We start from the raw sequence: 18,320 nt of genomic DNA on the forward strand, positions 1-18,320 counted from the left end.
TAGAACCATCCTAGTCCACTGCTTTGTAAGATGTCATAAGTCAGCTGCATGATAAAGAAAGTGGGTGATTTGGCAACACTTCTCCATTAACGTTGGCCTTCCTCTTTTCGGCTACTATGCTGGAGTTCTAAGTTACAGCTGCAATGCTGCGATGTATTATATATTCTGGATAATTTAGGTTAAAACAAATGATATAGGAAATCGGCCTAATGTTTTGCAACAACAGATCTTCAGTTAAAACTACTGTTTTAAACAATATTGCCCCAGTTAACACAAAACCAATATTGCGAAATGCACTGAGGCAACGACATCTGCAGAACAACTGCCATTCGCAGCATTATTTGAATGTAATAAAAGGAAAATTCCTACAGATCCACAGAGGGAGACTCTAATAACAGGGAGAATCTAATAACTGTTCAGATGACAATAGCAAAAACAGCTTCAGACCATTTTTGTAGATTAAGGGTTGACTATTGTGGCTTAAGCATACAGTGCTGACGTATTTCCTGCGATAACGTCCACAATTTTGTGACAAGAGACAATTGCCTTGCCATATCTGTTGTGCAAAAAAATACACGACGAGAAATGATCTGGCACAGTAATATCTCTGTCGGTTTCTGTGAACTTTCAAGCCAAGGGTTAACGCAACAGAACTGTGGCTTCTCAAGCGATCCACTAATTCCTGAACAAAATACAACAGAATTGAAGAGACTCGTAGACAACGTTATAAAACTTGACATACATACAGGAAATGCTAGTTTCGTGTCTATGTCAAATAAGGTTACATTAAAAACCACATCCCAATTTTTACTTAAGAGATACTAGTCATAGAGGCTATAACTGTCCTTACTATTAGCCCCTGACCAAGGCAAAACTGTTTACCAGCGCTCAGTCTGAGGTGGTTTACTCAGTCTGGGCGGGGTGTGGTGGCAGCCCCAGCCAATCAGGCATTTTTTTTCACGGGCAGACTAGCGAGCGAAGTTGACTGTGAGACAACCAGTCTAGAGTAAGTCTGATTTCAGGATGGATGCAATACCTTGTTGTATCATATTTTCGCTCGTGTTCTTTGGAACTGGGATTCAAGAAACTGAAGGTAAGGGGACGTGCTACAGTTAGCTGTCTTGGTTGTTTTCTGTTCCGTTGCAGTGTGTTTGCCGTGAAGTTTGATCTCTCGTTGTTGCTCTTTGTCTCAAGAAGCCTCAGCCCCAAAGACTATTTCAAAGATGGCGCAGGTCAGAGAGACCCGCTCTGTCAGAGGAATGCACATTGTTAGGGGAGTATGTCTCTGTAGAAATGTGTGGGCTAACGTTACAGCTACATAAAGGGCTTTTAGCCCAGATGAGGGCTAAAGTGCAGTGCACAGCAGCCAAGTAATCTGCAACCTGCTGTGTATGAACTGCTCCTGATTGATATTCCCAGTTGAGCAAATACAAAGTTGGCATCCCACATGACTGCTGTTTGTTTTCATCAAACCTACGATGTCTCGCTTTGGAACCCCGGATGAAAAACTTGTGTCAAACGTGGCGAACAAGTTAAGTCCAGGCAGTATGTTGAAGCCTCGTGGACAACTTGTTTTTAATGTTAATGAAGTTATCCCAAGACTGACGTTAGCCATCGATAGATGCCAACTTAAAACTGCCACACAACGTTGTTGTTTTGTTTGATGTGCGTTTAATAACGCTTCACACGTTAACGTCAGCTAGTTGGTCGGCTTACTTCAGCTACGTGTGGTAGAAACTATTCAACCCTGCCAATGGCAGTGCCATATCCAAACTAGACATCGTCAGATTATTGTAAACTACTGGTAGTTGGGTGGAATCTAACACAGTCAACCAGCTAATGTTAGCCGACCCAGAGGCTTTTTCTCTCGCTCGCTCTCGTGTATCTAGCTATGGCTTTAACGTTAATGTTACCCAACGCTGTTACTGGCTCGGACAGTTGACATTAACATTAACTTGCGTTGACCAGCATTACATTAACGCAGAATGCTAGCTAGCTAATATTAACGTTACTTCAGATTACATTATGTCTGTAGAAGCGTATTGTTAATAATGACCAATTCAAGACAGTCAGCGTTATGTTGGGTTAGTGTTTGTAACTTTGATATGTGCAATGCCCAGCTGGCTAGCCACTCTGACGTTACTTGAATGTATAGCTGGCTAGCTTATAACGTTTATTCTTCATGAGACATACAACCCAGGACATTGTCAATGGGTGTTGAGGAGACTGGTAACTTTCGTGATGAGGCGTTAAATTAGCAACGTATTGTTAACACATGCTGTTAGAATAGTTTGGTAAAGCTTTACGTATGTGTGCCGTGATATAGTATTGCCAAGACGTGAAAGAGGTCTAATCTATATCACATTGAAGTGAGCACATCAAGTTGATTGATATGTTGTGATGCCTTACGTTACACAGTTGAGCGCGTGCTATAGAGATCAGACGCAGTAATACAACGCTGCCCAAACATTAGCCAAAGTTACTAATGTTATGTGATTTTAAGCAAATCCGGTTTGTCTTAAAGGATGCGTTGTGCAAGTAAGAAGAATCGGATAGCCTAGATATTGTTTTCTGGCATAGCAAGGAGCCTTTGTTAGGTATAGGATGGGCTTCTGCACAGCTTTCTTGTGGGTTTATAGGTCCGGGTTCTGGCTATTTGCATCAGTGTTCCGTGTAATTAAATCAATAATCTCGGAGCATAGTTCAGTGGGTGATACAACAGACCACTTAGGCAAATTGAAGATTTTGTGAATGTGATCTTTTTTTACTATTTAGTTGAACTGAGCTCGATCTTCATCTGCCGTTTGCTACAAGCCCTTTTATAATGCATGGAGTTATCTGATTGAGTCGGTCCGGTCCCACATGCACTCATTTCAGGGATGTTATCAATAATGCACAGCATTTTAAGAGATGGGCGTCTAGAATAGTCCGTTCTAAAGGGCTAATTACATTTGTGGGGCCCTTTTAAGATAAATGTTTCTAATAAATGTTGCACCAGTGAGGTGCGTTACACTGTGGAGGTGGTTTTAATTCTGCCCACAGCTGCAGTGGTTGGATTACACTGAGTGGTGTGACCATACAATGCAGTCCCGATTGGATTGCTGTTGATCAACCTTCTGGATTCCTCTCTCTTCTGAATTTAGTTTATAGTCTGCTGTACATACTGATTGCCCGTGTGTTCTTCCCATCCCATCCATCTTGTGTGGAACTAGCGACTAGCACATGATTGTGTGCAGACTGTCGCCCTGGGCAATGCATTACGGTGCTCTCCCCCTTATGAGTTCCTTGATGGCTCTTTAACCCCAGCCCAGCCTTGCTCTAGTCAGCACACAATCCCATTTACGACACCGAATTAAGCCCTGCTCAGCACGCCTTCAGTGACATCTCCCGGGTGCCACGTCAGCAAATGAACCCCATTGAAAGCGTTACCTGCCTGCCTGTACCATCATCCTGTACCTCATAGAGCCTGGCCTATCCTGTACCTCAGAGAGCCTGGCCTGGGAAAAGGATGCTTGGCCAGTGCTGACATTTTGTTTCGTAACATCGATGCAGCACGCAAGGCATGACAAAAGGAAAACACAGCCTTTTTTTCCTCCTTTGCTCAGAGTGCTCTTATGGGGTATATATAACATTTATATAAATACACACATACAATTTGTACCCCTACAGATAAAAAAGATTCAGTGTCAGAATCTTTTTTTGATCTGCAGATGTAAACATTGCTACAACATCATCAAATCATTTCTCTATGATTTTGTGATGATTGTATCATAATGATGCTTATGGGAAACGCAGCCTGGCTTGGTAGTCATTCTGACCCCCCCCCCTTCCAAAAAAAAAAAGGGGGGGTTCTTGGCCGAGCGGGGGGCACTGGATACGCAGGCAATACAGTATCTTTGCATTTCGGACAGAGGAATCCGAAGCATTTGTGTGACCTCGAACCGCCTGTTGTCCTGGCTTAAGGAACCAAAACTAATTTGAGAAGTTGTACTGGTGTCAGCGGTGATTGAATGGGAAGGCACTGATGCGTTCAAACAGCTCTGCATTCGTTGGAATGGAGAACGCTACTGCCCTACTGCAAGGGTAGCTTTTTAGAAAGAGAGGCTGGGGGGAAAAAACGTGTTCAAAAGGGTGTTCTGTGAAGAGGGTTTTTGTGGGCTTTGTTTTGCCTTGTTCGCATCTGTTTTTCGAAGTCTTTGTTCTTCAGAATTGCAAGTACAAGGATGTTAGCGTGCAGAGTATTTGTGCAGTCTGAAGTGCTTGTGAGATTTTTTTTGTGGTGTGGTAAAGACTTCTGCGAGGAAATTTGCGACAGATGAACCAAATTGACCCGGTGCCTTTTCTCTCACCAGTAGTGCACCTCCATTTGCATCTGTCCTTCAGCTGAGTAACTCGAATTCTTGCCATCGCCAGTGTTGAGCGATTAAGTGATTGGCGTTGTTTCTTTAATTCTCTCCTTCGAAGACGCCCTTATCTGAAGGAGCCTCCTTTTACACAATCCATTTTCTCTGCTGATGATTTAGCGAAGCAATTTGGGTTAAGTGGCTTTCTCCTGGGCACAAAAGCCACCCCCCTCTCCCCCCCCGTCTCTAATGGGCCCCACCAACACTATACACTGCACAGTCTCTGCAACCCTCCTTACACATATTCACAGACACACACACGCACACTATATGTTCGTCTATTTATTTGCACACTGATACCCACACACACACACTGGACTCACACACACGGACACACGCATACTCACAAACACACACATACTCACACACACACATACTCACACACACACACGCGCATACTCACACACATACTCACACGTACACACACACAAACACACACACACACACTATATGAACGTCTTATCCATTTCCACGCTGGTACATGGGCATGCACGCACATTATATCTGTCGATTGGCACACCAGTACACACACACGCCTCCCTACCTTTTTGGCCTTGCTCTCTCATTGTCTTCCTCTCTTCTCACACGGGGGGTGGGGGCTTCGGACAGGGCAAGTCGGAGCAGGCAATGCATCAGGGCTACGCCTGGGACCAGTGTTGGAGGAGGGAGCACCACTCTTTAAAGCTTTCGCTTCGTTCTCACAAGCTGAAGCCAGGTCTGTAACTCCAAGCAACCCTTCCAGAGGGTGTGTGGTTTGTCAGCGAGGGAGGAGATTAATTTAAGTGGAAGAGAAAATGTCTCATGGAGTCCCCCCCCCCCCCCCCCCCCCCTCTCCACGTGGATGGCCTTGGTGTCCTGGAAAGCAGAACGACTACTTGGAGATCTGAGTGTCTGATTCGTCACAGAGCATGCCTGCGTTTCCTAAAGGCATAATTGTTGTACTTCAACCGCCATGACTTTGGGTGATAATCATTCTGAACTCTTCAGCATTAAACAGTGTCGTAGAACAAACAAAACCTTTGGTCTAGGTTTAAAATGGGGGGAAAAAAACTTTATTGTACAACAATCATGAGGGTGCACGAACATACACCCAGACTTCAAACCACACTCTACACGCGGCTGTCTAACAAAGGTCTTGGATGAATGCCCTCTTGCTCTCAAGCCGACCATGATCGCACACACACACACACACACACACACACACACACACACACACACACACACACACACAGCACCTCTCTTTCTGTCCAGCCTATGATTTCCGAGTCGAGTTGTGGTTGCCACCTTGCTCCAAGCTCGATCGCGCCGTAGTTCACAGGGGGACGTGTGTGCGCCAGAGCTAATTATCACCTAGAGACTGTGTGAGTGGCAGCCATTTGCAGAGAACAGGGGTCAGTGTGTGGCTGTTGGAAGCCCACTAGAACGCTGTTTGCTGTGCCAAAACCAGTGGTCAGAAATCGTGCCACAATTATGACTCGGGCAGTTTTAATAGACATGGTGTCCGGAATGATATCTTCTTACTATTTATATTAAGCATCCTGTGTTTGTGGTGCTGTTTTTGATGCCCTTTCTCCCTGAACAGCAGAGCACAAGGATCATGTTTGGGAGGCATTTTGGCAGATTCTTTGGCGTCCTTTGCTTGCTGTAAAAGTGTAATTTTCAGCGAGGCTCATAGCATCTGGACCAGTGTAGCTTTAAGTGGCGTTTGAACAGCTGTACATGGGAAGGGTCGCTCACTCTTAAGTAAACCTGATAAATATTTATGTGAGAACACGCTAGCCCGCACTGCACCCACATTTGTTCAGCAAATGTTTGCAGGCAGTTTATTTTCCCAGCGTGCCCAGGAATACTTATCAATATCCACAGAGGCTCCCACATATGGGCCGTTTCTCTTCTACACCAGTACACTTGCATGTCAGTGCTCTTAATATCAGACATTGGTTAATGGTTGAACTAGTGTAATCGGCAAAGTTCACAATCCAAACCAAAACCAATGCAGTGATTCTCAGATTCAGATTTTGTGTGTGTGTGTGTGTGTGCGTGTGTGCGTGTGTGCGTGTGTACCCACTGATATTTGTCTCTGTTGCTCTCAACGGAACCACCTGAATCCTAAAGTGGCCTTTCTGTATTGATCTGTGAGTGTTTTAGTTGCTTCAGTGGAGGCTGCACGCTCTTGTGCCCAGACAAAGGCAGCAGGAGTCTGAACGCAGTTGGCAGTGAGGGGGGAGAGTGGGGGTCAGCCAGACTGGGCCGAGCCGGGGCGGACCAGCTGAGAGCGAAAGGTCCCGCCGCCCAACCCCACATCTGTCGTGGACAAAAGATCAGCAATAATGGGGGGTTGGTGTGTGTGTGTGTGTGTGTGTGTGTGTGTGTGTGTGTGTGTGTGTGTGTGTGTGTGTGTGTGTGTGTGTGTGTGTGTGTGTGTGTGTGTGTGTGTGTGTGTGTGTGTGTGTGTGTGTGTGTGTGTGTGTGTGGGGGTGGTAGGCTAGGGGAAGGCCATGACCTATGGAAATGACTCTGGGATCCCCATCGGGACCAACGAGGGGGGCGAGGGAGATTTAAGAGGCCAGGGGGAGGCACAGTATAAGTGTGTGTGTGAGGGAGAGCAAATGAATGTGTGCGTGAGAAGCAGTGTTTACACAGAGGCTGAGGCATGCGAGTGTGCCAATGTGTTCTCGTTCTTCCGCGGCGAGTCGGACGCCTGCAAACAGCGTCAAGGTAACCATATACCAGCAGGCAACGGGGGGAGTAGGGATGGTGTGGTTGCTGGGAAACGGGAGTAATGAATTCCACTCCGCATGAAGGTGAGCACAAGGAGTGACGCGCTCGCTCGCTCACTGATGAGGCGCACATGTGACTGCCCCCCCACCCCAACCCCCACACATCTGTTTCATCTGTTCTCCCATCAGCTACTGCTGCATCACGACACCCGCCTCCATCCCATAGCCGAAGCAATCCTACAGCTATAGTCCATCAACAGACCCCCCGCCCCCTTCCAACACACACACCCCCAGTTGCTTTCCTTAGAACATAATCGGCAGGCTGTCTGGCTCTGCACGTGCTTAAAGTTGAGACATTGGGTCTCTGCAGATGGACAGAGACATTGGTATTAATCTGGGGGTGGGACCCTTCATCCCCCATCCTCCCTACACACACACACACACACACACACACGAAACCCCCTCATTGCAGCCTCCCACCCCACCCCCCATCCATGTTCCCCTTCTCTATAGTCTTTGTCTGCATCTCATCCTTGCTTGGTGTTCATTCCTAAACTAGCCCTTATATATCAGCTGCTTCTGAGAAACACCTTGCCCTGACGTGGCTGTACCAGAGTTTCTCTCTCTCTCTCTCTCTCTCTCTCTCTCTCTCTCTCTCTCTCTCTCTCTCTCTCTCTCTCTCTCTCTCTCTCTCTCTCTCTCTCTCTCTCTTCCAGAGTTTCTGCAGCTCAACTGGTAGAGCAAGATACCACCAAAGCCATGGGTTTGATACTCAGGGACCATACACACTGATTTCACTGAATGTGTGTGTGAAGTGTTACACTGCCTGACTAGTGCATCTCACCTGTCAGGCAACAGAAATGATTGTGTTATCATCTCGTCTATCCTTGAGTTGGTTTCTTTAAGCTGTAGAGATCGTCTCAGTGATGGGTAAACCACCAAGATGCTCTGTATTCAGTCTGTCTCGTCTTGGAGGGAGGGAGAGAGGGAGCGAGAGAGAGAGAGAGAGAGAGACTGACTCCTGGGAGCTAATATAATATTTAGTACGTATCAGCCAGGACTTCTAAAAACTTCAATAGTTTGAACATTTCCAGAGAGAAGGACACAGACTTTTAGGAAATAATGATTCTGATTCCGATGTGATTTTGAAGGTCTCTGCCTTTTAATTTTGTAAGAGGTTTTCTTTTAAATCCAGTCCAAAGAACTTCTGTTTTGATATTGAACTTTATTTGCCAGATGGATAAAGTTTGAGATTCAGACCGTGAGCTTTTGAGGTCCCTACTGGCCTTGCAGAAATCATATCCAAAAAAGCCTTCTTGTGTCAGAAGTAGGACATGCATATCTTATTGCACCGGCGCTACACTTTCAGTTGTAGAATTGGCTTAGCACAATACACATTGCTTATATAAGATTTATTTAATATGATGTGAAGGGATAAAACAACAGTCTTCTCCAATACACAGAAGCAACCCTCCACAAACCTATTAGAGCTACTATCCATCAGATCAGTTTGGTAGTCCAATTTTTTTTTTCATTCCCTCACAAAGAGATTTTCTAACAATCTTACTGTCCACTTCTATCACATTGTTTCATTTCATCTAGCCTAGAACAATACAGTGTGTCCTCTGGCTTGGATTTAATTGAAAAAGTTCACAGACTGTGAAGGCCACTAGGCCTTTTCTGTTATATTTCTAATTGTCTGCTCCCGAGCGCTCGGATTCAGGTGTGCTGAGGGGCTTCACCGGCACACAGGTGTAGCCGTGGCCTTTATAGGAGCTGCTGCTGCTCTTGAACTACACGATTGACTATTCCACTGTCCTTTTGGAGAACAAGTTAATGAATAGAATATCATTGTTTAATTGCAATTCGCTCGCCTCTGCCTCCCTTATTGTTTCGGCAACCCTAGGCCTTAACACAGACTCTTCTCTTCTCTTCGCCTCTGTCAATTATCTACCAATGGAATTTCTGGTAGATTCTGTTTGTTTGTCCTCAGTTCCTTCTGTGACTCAGAAAGGGAAGCAAGGCTTTGCACTGGCCTCCCTGTGCATACTCCGCAGAAGCCTGCGCTGGTGAATGCTGGATAATTCAATGACTATGTTGGAGGTTGCAGAGAGGGGCTCCCGGGATGCGAAATCCAATTGCCATCGATTCTTGAAATCTGAGGCTGTTATCTTTGGCTCTTTTTTTTCTGCAGTGCGGTGGGTATTAGATTAAACATTCTCCTTCCTTTTCATTTGCAGCCTCTTGAGACACAACCCAATAGTGGGCACTTGATGCATGGCCTTAACCGCCCAACCCCCCACCCCACCATCTTCCCTATCTTCCCTATCCTCCCCTCCCTTTGTTCTCTGTGTGTTAAAAAAAGGCTTATTAAGTCTTAATCAGATTTGGCTGTGCAGAATTCAATTAATTTCAGACATTTGGATATTTCAACGACTGTGGATTATATGCTCTTCAGACCCATATCAGACAGGCTGGTGGGATACACCAATATCCATGTTTTTTTTTGCCCCTCAAACAAAAAAAAAACATAATGTACCTTGTTTGTTTGCCAATCTTTTGTCATTGTTTATTTAATCTATATTTAATCGTTATTTATTTATCTACTTATTAATTTGCTTTTGGTGCCCCTGTTCAAGGTTGGTATTTCTTTGTGTTCATCTCCAAACCGTCGTCATGCTTCTTGTGTTGCGCTCACACATCTGTGCTGGTGATCCATGCCAGATGGCAAGCATGTTAATTTCCCATAAATATGTGGCCAGTTAAAGAGCTCTCGGCGCTTGACTGATCGCGTCGAGGGAGTGAGACCCCAGATGCCTCAAGGGGCTCTGATGCGTTTGCCAGGCCCGATCTGTAGGAGTTGGATTTCACTGGGTCATCTTCGTCAGTGAGTCCGCTTCTGATTTGAATCTCTCTTCAGCCTTGGGTATTGATCTGATCGTCAGCCTTGGGTATTGATCTGATCTTCAGCTCTGTTCCTTCAACTCGGGGGAAGTGTGCGTTTGAAACACAGTCCTTTTATCAGAGCTTCAGGCCTATTTATTACAGGGGGAAATAAATGGCAGTGTGAAAAGAAAACAATATGATTGCAGTTTGTGTGTGTTTTTTTTTTTTTAAAGGGTCTTCAGATTTGCAGATTTATTTTTTCATTTTGCAGAAGTCAAAGAGTGACTTGCCCTAAAGGCAAGGCGGCCATTTCCACAGTACGTGTCCACACTCTTAAAGAAGATGTTATTTAACAATCAGTTTTTCACCTCCTCTTCCTGGAGGAAGTCGTGTCCATTGTAATAGTTTGGGTGTCCTTGCATTAGTCCATTGATGGTCTGCCTGCTTGTCGTCAGCAGCAGACACCTTCCCTTTTCAAAAACCTCTCTGTCCTCTCAAGGTTTTCGAGACTCACTCAAGGTTTTCGAGACTCACGAGGCATCCATTTCCCTTTATAAGGGTCTTCAGATTTGCAGATTTATTTTTTCATTTTGCAGAAGTCAAAGAGTGACTTGCCCTACAGGCAAGGCGTCTATTTCCACAGTACGTGTCCACACTCTTAAAGAAGATGTTATTTAAAAATCAGTTTTTCACTTCCTCTTCCTGGAGCCCAAGCGTTGGCTTTGGACGGCCATTTTAAGTCTGAAGCATCCCCAAGCTCTCTTGAACTCTTCATGTGTGGATAGCCGGGCTAGTTTATCACCAATGCGTAAGGAGGTGCCAACAACAGACCTGTGTTCAATATTCAATGATGGTGGTTCGACATTGGTTCAGGAGGTAGAGGAGTCATTCAGCAATCACAAGGTTGCTAGTTCGATCCAGGGTCACCACTTGTCAATGTCCTTGAGCAAGACACTGAACCCCCAACCGTACAGGTATACCAATGTACAGGTTGGCTCTTTAGATAGTTGGTTCAGACATCTCCCCTTTTACACACTGATGGCGTAGGCATTAACACGTAAAGTGCTTTTGGTGCTCTATGAGTAGAAAAGCGCTTTTTAAATGCAGTCCATTTACCATTTACTTTATGTTGCTAAGCTGTGTAGAAACTGAGCTGTTCTGCCATAGCTCCCGTGCTTCAGATTAGATAGTAAGTCTCTGAAGGAGCAGTGACACAGAGTCTAAGAAATTTGGGCCTAGACATCTGGGACTCGGGGAGATCAGTATGAGGACAAAATTGCCTGCGAAACATTGGAGGCTTTCTCAAAGCACATCCAAGATGGGCTTTTATTTCTCATTGGACTCCTTAGCGTGAGGGAGTGCTCAGCCTACTGACGGGCTATTCTCCAGAAGTGATCAATAAGGGATTGAGTCTGAAGTGATTTTTTTTTAAGGAGCGATTTGCTCGTACATGCTCCGGCTAATCTCCAGGTGAGGGGAGGTGAACTGAGGGGAGGATGGCTCTGGCATGCTGTCGCTTCCTGTTACAGGCACTGATAGCAGGTACTCTGTTATCAGCAAGGCTGTGCGAAATTTCCTCCCCAGCAGAGTTATTTTTGTTTGTGTGTTTGTTTGTTTGTTTGTCAGGATGCGTATTTGTGACTTAAAGGGATTGGCCACGCAGTTTTGCATGCTGATGTGGCATTGTGCAGTACACTCCATAAGGCACACACACACACACACACACACACACATACACACACATACATACACACACACACACACAGGATTGTGCTTTGACGACGCCACCACTGGTGCAGATGCAGAATTCTGGGTAACAGCCAGTGGTTATTATTATTTATTATTTATTGATAACAGCGAGACTCAGGAAGACCAGTTTGAAGGAGTGGAGCTGTTGAGGGGAAAAAAGAGCAAGAGAGACGGAAGGGTGGAAGGCCAGTGCTCCAGTTTGCCTTGTTTGTACGAGATATTGCCAGTGCAATAAGAACAAATTCAACCATTCTGAAGATTACACATCGTGTCACTTTTGCCACATGAAGAAGGTACCGCTGAAATGTTTATCAAAGTAACCTGTGTGAAATATTGCATCTGAAGGCTTGGGAGTTTTCGAACATTTCTCTGAAATGTGTCCAGAATTGCTGCAGACTCGAGCCATACATTATTAGTCAGGTTGACAGAAGGGGTTCTCAAGGATGGCCTAACTCTTTTAGCAGCCCAGTTGCCCAGTGCTCAACAGCTCAACAGAACAGCTTATTGAAGAAAAGCCATCAGCTGTTCCCGCCCCTCTCTCTCCACCTTGTCCTGACTGTAGCGTGCTAAGCTGAGACAGTTTCACAAGGTCCCCGCAGCCTGCCGCTGTTTAAAAGGTCTTCTTTCTTCACACCTGCCAAAACATGGAATATTACTGCAGCACAGTGTAGCACATATACACACACTCGCCAGAAACTTGGAGAGTGTGTGTGTTGCATCTGCCCGAGCAGCAAGAGACACAAACACATACATGCACATACACTCACTCTCGCTAGAAACTTGGAGAAAGTGTGTTCCACTTGTCCGACCAGTGAGAAACACGCACACAAACACACACACAGGGAAAAAAAGCGAAGAAAAGTTGGCCTCTCCAGATAAAGCAGGAAAGACTGAAATCGCTTCCAAACAAACTGAAAAAGCACAAGATGACAAGCCTCAGCACAGTCACGAGCAGAACAATAATGAAGTCCAGAGGATTCAATGTGACAATCTAACAGTAAGTTCTTATAGAGCTGACAGTGACGCAACCACACTAAAGTGAAGGCTTGATGTTTAATAAAAAGGGCCTTGGTGTATGAATACCTATGAAGACAACCCACTGAGAAAAAGAGCGTATGACTATCTGTCTGACTGAGTCATGTCTTTTAGTTCATGACACTCCTAAGGCGTGAAAGGCTGTAAACCATACAATACATAAGCCTATACAATACCTAAGATCCTATTTGTTCAACAGCTGCCTCTCGAGTAGGATTCAGGATTCATACCCACTGAGGCCTGATGTGTCCCCACATGGGCCCTTCTAGGAGGAGAGGTGTTTATACCGGTCCCACCCTTTAAAGCTGCATGCTCCATCACTTTAAATTACCCACTGCTCCTTATTTTCTGGATCCATTTGAGGTGATTGATTTAGATGTGTTTTCCCTACTCGTTCTCTCTTCGTGCCTCAGAGAAAATTGCCAATGAATAGTGGTTTTGAGGCCACCCAGCAATCCTTTTTATTAAAGGAGAAGTGTGTGTGTGTGTGTGTGTGTGGGTGTGTGTGTGTGTGTGTTTCGTTTATCCGGGTGTCTGTGGCGATATCTATGCCCGAGTTTTGCATCCGTCTCAGTAAATGGGATTGGATTTTAATCCTGGCCGTAGAGCTCAACTGTACATAGAGCCCAATGTAATAGAGAGATTACACATAGCTCGCTTTAAACGCATGTTATCAGAGTATCTCTTTGTTGTGTGTGTGTGTGTGTGTTCGTGTGTGTGTTCGTGTGTGTGTGTGTGTGTGTGTGTGTGTGTGTGTCCTGTGGCCTCTCAGGAGAATACAAAAGAAAATCCATTTAACCCTATAGCGCTGGCTGACAGCGATGCATTGTTTGCTGTTGCCTGGATACAGCTGCAAACCCCCTGAAAATCACGAGGTGATGGGGTTGGCGTGGCGTTTAGGGGTAGGGGTGGAGCCTCTCTCCTCCTCCATGGCAGACGCCCCTAAAGAGAGTATGCACACACTCCTTTCCTTTTTTAATTAGTGTGATGGCTCAAGCACATTATTAATCTTTACTATGTTTAATTCTTTTTTATTTATTCTTATTCCATCCGTTTATTGGCGCGGCTTCTCCTCCTATTGCCTTTTAGATATCGACACCGCTCCAAACCTGAAAGGTCCGTCCTGAGACCACGTGGCGCGAGATGAGATTTACCGTGTTGTTTCATTACCATTACTACCTACCGAGCTGTCTCTGACAACATCTTTGATGTGCATGTGTCCCTCATGTGGGCAAAAGTGTCGTCTGTAATTATCTCGAATGTATTTCTTTTTGGTCATTTTAGTAAAAAATTCAACGGTAGTTTTTTGTTTTCTTCACTGAATTCCGCAAGTTTTTTTGCATTGTGGAAATAATATAGTCCTATGATTTTCAGTCATGGCGTTGGGTTGTCCTGTGGCGTAACAAGATTAGGAACAATCTTCCGCAGGCACTCTCCTGACTGTGAGACACTGATGCAGTTCATCAGGAAAGTCTGATGCCCTGTGTTTGGAGTTTGAACATGGTAGGTTATCACGTCCTACACCTAATGATCTGCAGCCCCAGGCCAAGCGTGAGCCTGCAATGCATCCTGGGAGACCAGCCCAGTAGGTTATTTTGTGACCTAGTTTTCTTTCCTGTTTGTTTATATTGTTTCATTACTCTCCTGTGACTATTTCATTCCGTAGTGGTACTTTTGTTCTATGTTCTTGAACAGTGTTAATCACAATTGCCTATTTCCTCCTGGAAAGGACGGCCATGTCTGAAATCAAATGAGAACAACAGGACGAGACGAGTGTGATGAGGTTGTTGGTTTCCGTGCGGCGCTTTGTGCTGTGGTGGTACTGCTGTGGAAACCGGTGTTGGCTGCACGTCCATTCCGGCTCCATCACGCTGATGGCTGTTTCCCAGGATGTGGCTCGGCTCAGCTCGTCTGTAGTGACGTAACTAAAATGGACGCATAGCTCACAGCATACGCATGCACCATGGATGCACTCTAAATAGGCATCACACTTTATGTTTAGCAGACCCACATACACACTCACTTGGAATGCAAATTGTAAAAACACCATTAAACCCAACCGCATGCACACAAACACACCATTACCTGACTACATAACAGCATAGGCCATAAGGCAGCAAGGGGGGAGAGAGTGAAGAGGGAGAATGATTCAACAGCTGACTGATTACAGTGGTCACGTGTGTGTGTGTGTGTGTGTGTGTGTGTGTGTGTGTGTGTGTGTGTGTGTGTGTGTGTGTGTGTGTGTGTGTGTTCCTTGGGCATGCGCAATCAGGGCTGATGTATGTAGTGATCAGTCAGGCATGAGGCCCCCCCCCCCCCCCCAGCCATTAGAATGAAGTTACATAACACACATACATAACATCGGAGATGGAGATGGAGGGGGGAGGGATGTGCCCGTGTGTGTGAATACTGTAGGATCTGTGTGTGTGTGTGTGTGTGTGTGTGTGTGTGTGTGTGGGGGGTGTGTGTCACAACTCGCCTCCACACCTGATCCAGTATCCACTGCTCAGGCACAGTCCTGTTTCCTCTTGGGTAGGTTCTTTTGTCAATATTATAATGTTTTTCATTATTTCTCCATCAGTAGTTGAAAAGGCAGATGTTCTTTGCAATAGCATTGCTTACAGTACTGGCAGCGTCACTGTCCATGAGCTGAATTTGCTTGACCTTCATTTGTAAGAGGCAATTCAATGTGCAAAAATAAAAGCATCCAAAGGAAAAATAAATAATAATTAAAATATATTAATTAATAAAATGAAGTACTAATGAAGTACTAATTAAAAGAGAATAATACAATTAAAAGATAAGTGATCTAATTACAAGGAAGGCACGGTAAGAATAGATTGCATCTTCTGGTCCTTTCTTCCACATGCAGCATAACGGCTTAATGCTGCTTCACCCTGTTAAGGTTGGACTCTGGGTTTTACTAGCTGGACCTAGAGTCCATGGATCTAAGAGCCCTACTCAGTTTATATTCTTTAAACACATTATGGGTATATTCAGGGCCTTAACAATATATATAAAGATTAAACTGAAGAGGTCTGTAAACTAGGGATGCACCGATGCATAGGCCGTACATCGGTATCGGCCGATGTTTGCCTCTTTTAATGTTATCGGCCTATCGGTAATAAACTTGACTTTCACCGATGGTACTGGCCGATGTTTATGGCAGGCAGTTTTTAAAGAAAAATATTGTATTATATTCGTTTTAATCTTGAATTTATATGGCATTCCCTAAGGGTTTATGCTTGTGTTTTGTAAGGCTGCATTGCAAGCATCTGTTTACAGTTGAAATGATGTCTTGATGCCTGGTGATATTATATTAAATAAAGTTTAGTTAAACTAAAGATTGTTTCATAAATCTGATTGAATTTGTGCTCATTCAAAGTTAAGAGTGATAAAGGGCTGACATTATTTAACACATTGCTTTTTAGATAATGATTTCATTATTTTCCTGGCACAAAAGGGTGAATGAATAACAACAAAAACAAAATAAACAAATATCGGTATCGGTATCGGCTAGATTGTTGTTTTGAACATCGGTATCGGTATCGGCCAAGAATTTCCATATCGGTGCATCCCTACTGTAAACTGATGCATGTCATTGCCACTCAATCAGATTCATAACTACAATTGGTGACGAAGAAACCCCGGCCTTTTGAATAAGACCTTATCCAACTAAAGGACTACTGCTTAAAGTCCTATCTAATTTCCCTACTTGTCCAGCACTTTCCTGTGATCTACAGTGTCAAATGCAGCACTGAGATCTAGTATAACCAAAACTGAAGTTTTACCTGATTCAATATTCAGCCGTATATCACTATGGTGAGGTCTGAACCCTGATAAAAATGTGTCCAAAAAAGCACATTCCTTCATTCATTTCTCTGTGGAAAGGAGTTGTGGGGGTTTGTAAGCTTGTCAACCTTGGCAAATAGAGTGCGGGTATTCTTGAAAGCATGAAAGCATTTTACTTCAACCTCCCATTTTTGATATTTGTAATATACAGGCCTACGTTTTACAAAAAGTGCAAAATCTCCCACTAGTTCTAACACTTCAGTGGCTCCTTTAGCTGAAGGCTGAATTTTACAGTACTCCTGAAAGCAGAAACAGAAACAGGACTTATTTCTGTGTATTTATGGTTCGTGTTTCTTGTTTCCCCTTTGTTTGTATTTTTTTAACTTGTCAGAGGAGCGATCAGGCTGAGCATTCTTTGCACTAGCATTGCTTGCTGCCTTTGGCAAATATTCATTTGGCAAAGTGAACCGTTCGATGAATCCAAATCTTTCCTGTGACCTTGATGGCTTCTGCGCAAACGAGGGCCGTATGTCTTTAAAAATCAGAGCCCCCATTCGGCCAATCACAGAGGTCCCAGGCCAGTTTATGGTTTATTGGTGAGCTTGTCCTCATAAAAATGCAATAGTCACTCGTCTTTAAAGTCTCAATACACATGCACACGCACCCTGTAGCTGCAGATACATTTGTTTGTTTCATAGCAACAGATGGTGAAGGGGAGGGGAGCGACATCAGATGATGCAGATGATGGAGGTGTGTGCATAGGTGTGTGCATATGGTGAAGAGGTAGATTGATTGATTGATGGAGGGATAGATGGAAGGAAGGATAGTTTTTTTTTTTTTTTTTATCTGTTTGAAGGTATATGAAACCCCTACAAAAGAAGCAATGCTTTATTTTTTTTTGGTAAATCTTAAAAATTCGAAATCCAGTAGTTTTTTCCTACATGAAACTGTGTGTATAGCCCATTGAAAACAGAAGGGCTCAGTCTGTTCTCATCCTCGCATGGTTGTACACCACTTGAGTCATCAAGGCAGACATATCATCAGACAGAATAAGATTTGTGTGTGTGTGTGTTTCTGTCTTTGTTTCAAGTGGGTAGGCTAGAGCATAGTAGGGTCTGAATTTGTGACAAGTAGATTTGGACTACCCAGTTCACACACACACACACACACCCTTACTCCCATTCTCACACACACCCTCCATCCCATTCTCACACACACACTCTCACTCCCATTCTCATACACACACCCTCACTCCCATTCACACAGACACCCTCACTCCCATTCACACAGACACCCTCACTCGCACACACTCTCACACTGTCCTTGAAATGAACCATAATTTGGTGTCCCCAAGAGCACACTGTGGAATACTCAAACAGCAGCTAACAGAATGGGCATGTGCTGGCCTTGTTCCCTCACACACGCACTCTCACACACACTCTTGCGCACATACACTCTCGCACACACACAATCTCTCTCGCACACATGTACGCACTCGCTGGCCGTGATCCTCTTTAGCATTGCATCTTAGCTGAGCAAACTCAGAGGATCTTCTTAGACAGCATATGGGTCAGTGACAAATAAGGATTGGCAAGATGCCAATTAAAAAATATGTTTTAAACCTGTTAAAACAACATGCCCAAGGACTGTTAGAATGTATATTTTGCATTTCTGTTGGTTTCATAGTATTTGATATGACATTTCTACCATTTTTCACCAAATACGGAACTAATGG

At 44.4% G+C, this 18,320-nt stretch overlaps 1 protein-coding gene across 1 annotated transcript in view; it reads left to right on the forward strand.

The window, feature by feature from the left end:
* Positions 1-1,023: 1,023 nt before the first annotated feature.
* tgfbr1b (transforming growth factor, beta receptor 1 b) overlaps positions 1,024-18,320 on the forward strand; it is a gene marked incomplete at both ends in the record, with an annotated part of 45,203 nt that continues 27,906 nt past the window's right edge. The window contains one exon of the mRNA XM_080855645.1: positions 1,024-1,093. Within this exon, the coding sequence (XP_080711771.1) occupies positions 1,024-1,093 (70 nt within the window). The remainder of the gene's footprint in view (positions 1,094-18,320) is intronic.

This window comes from Sprattus sprattus (assembly GCF_963457725.1).
Source record: "Sprattus sprattus genome assembly, chromosome: 17".
NCBI classification, from domain to species: domain Eukaryota; kingdom Metazoa; phylum Chordata; class Actinopteri; order Clupeiformes; family Clupeidae; genus Sprattus; species Sprattus sprattus.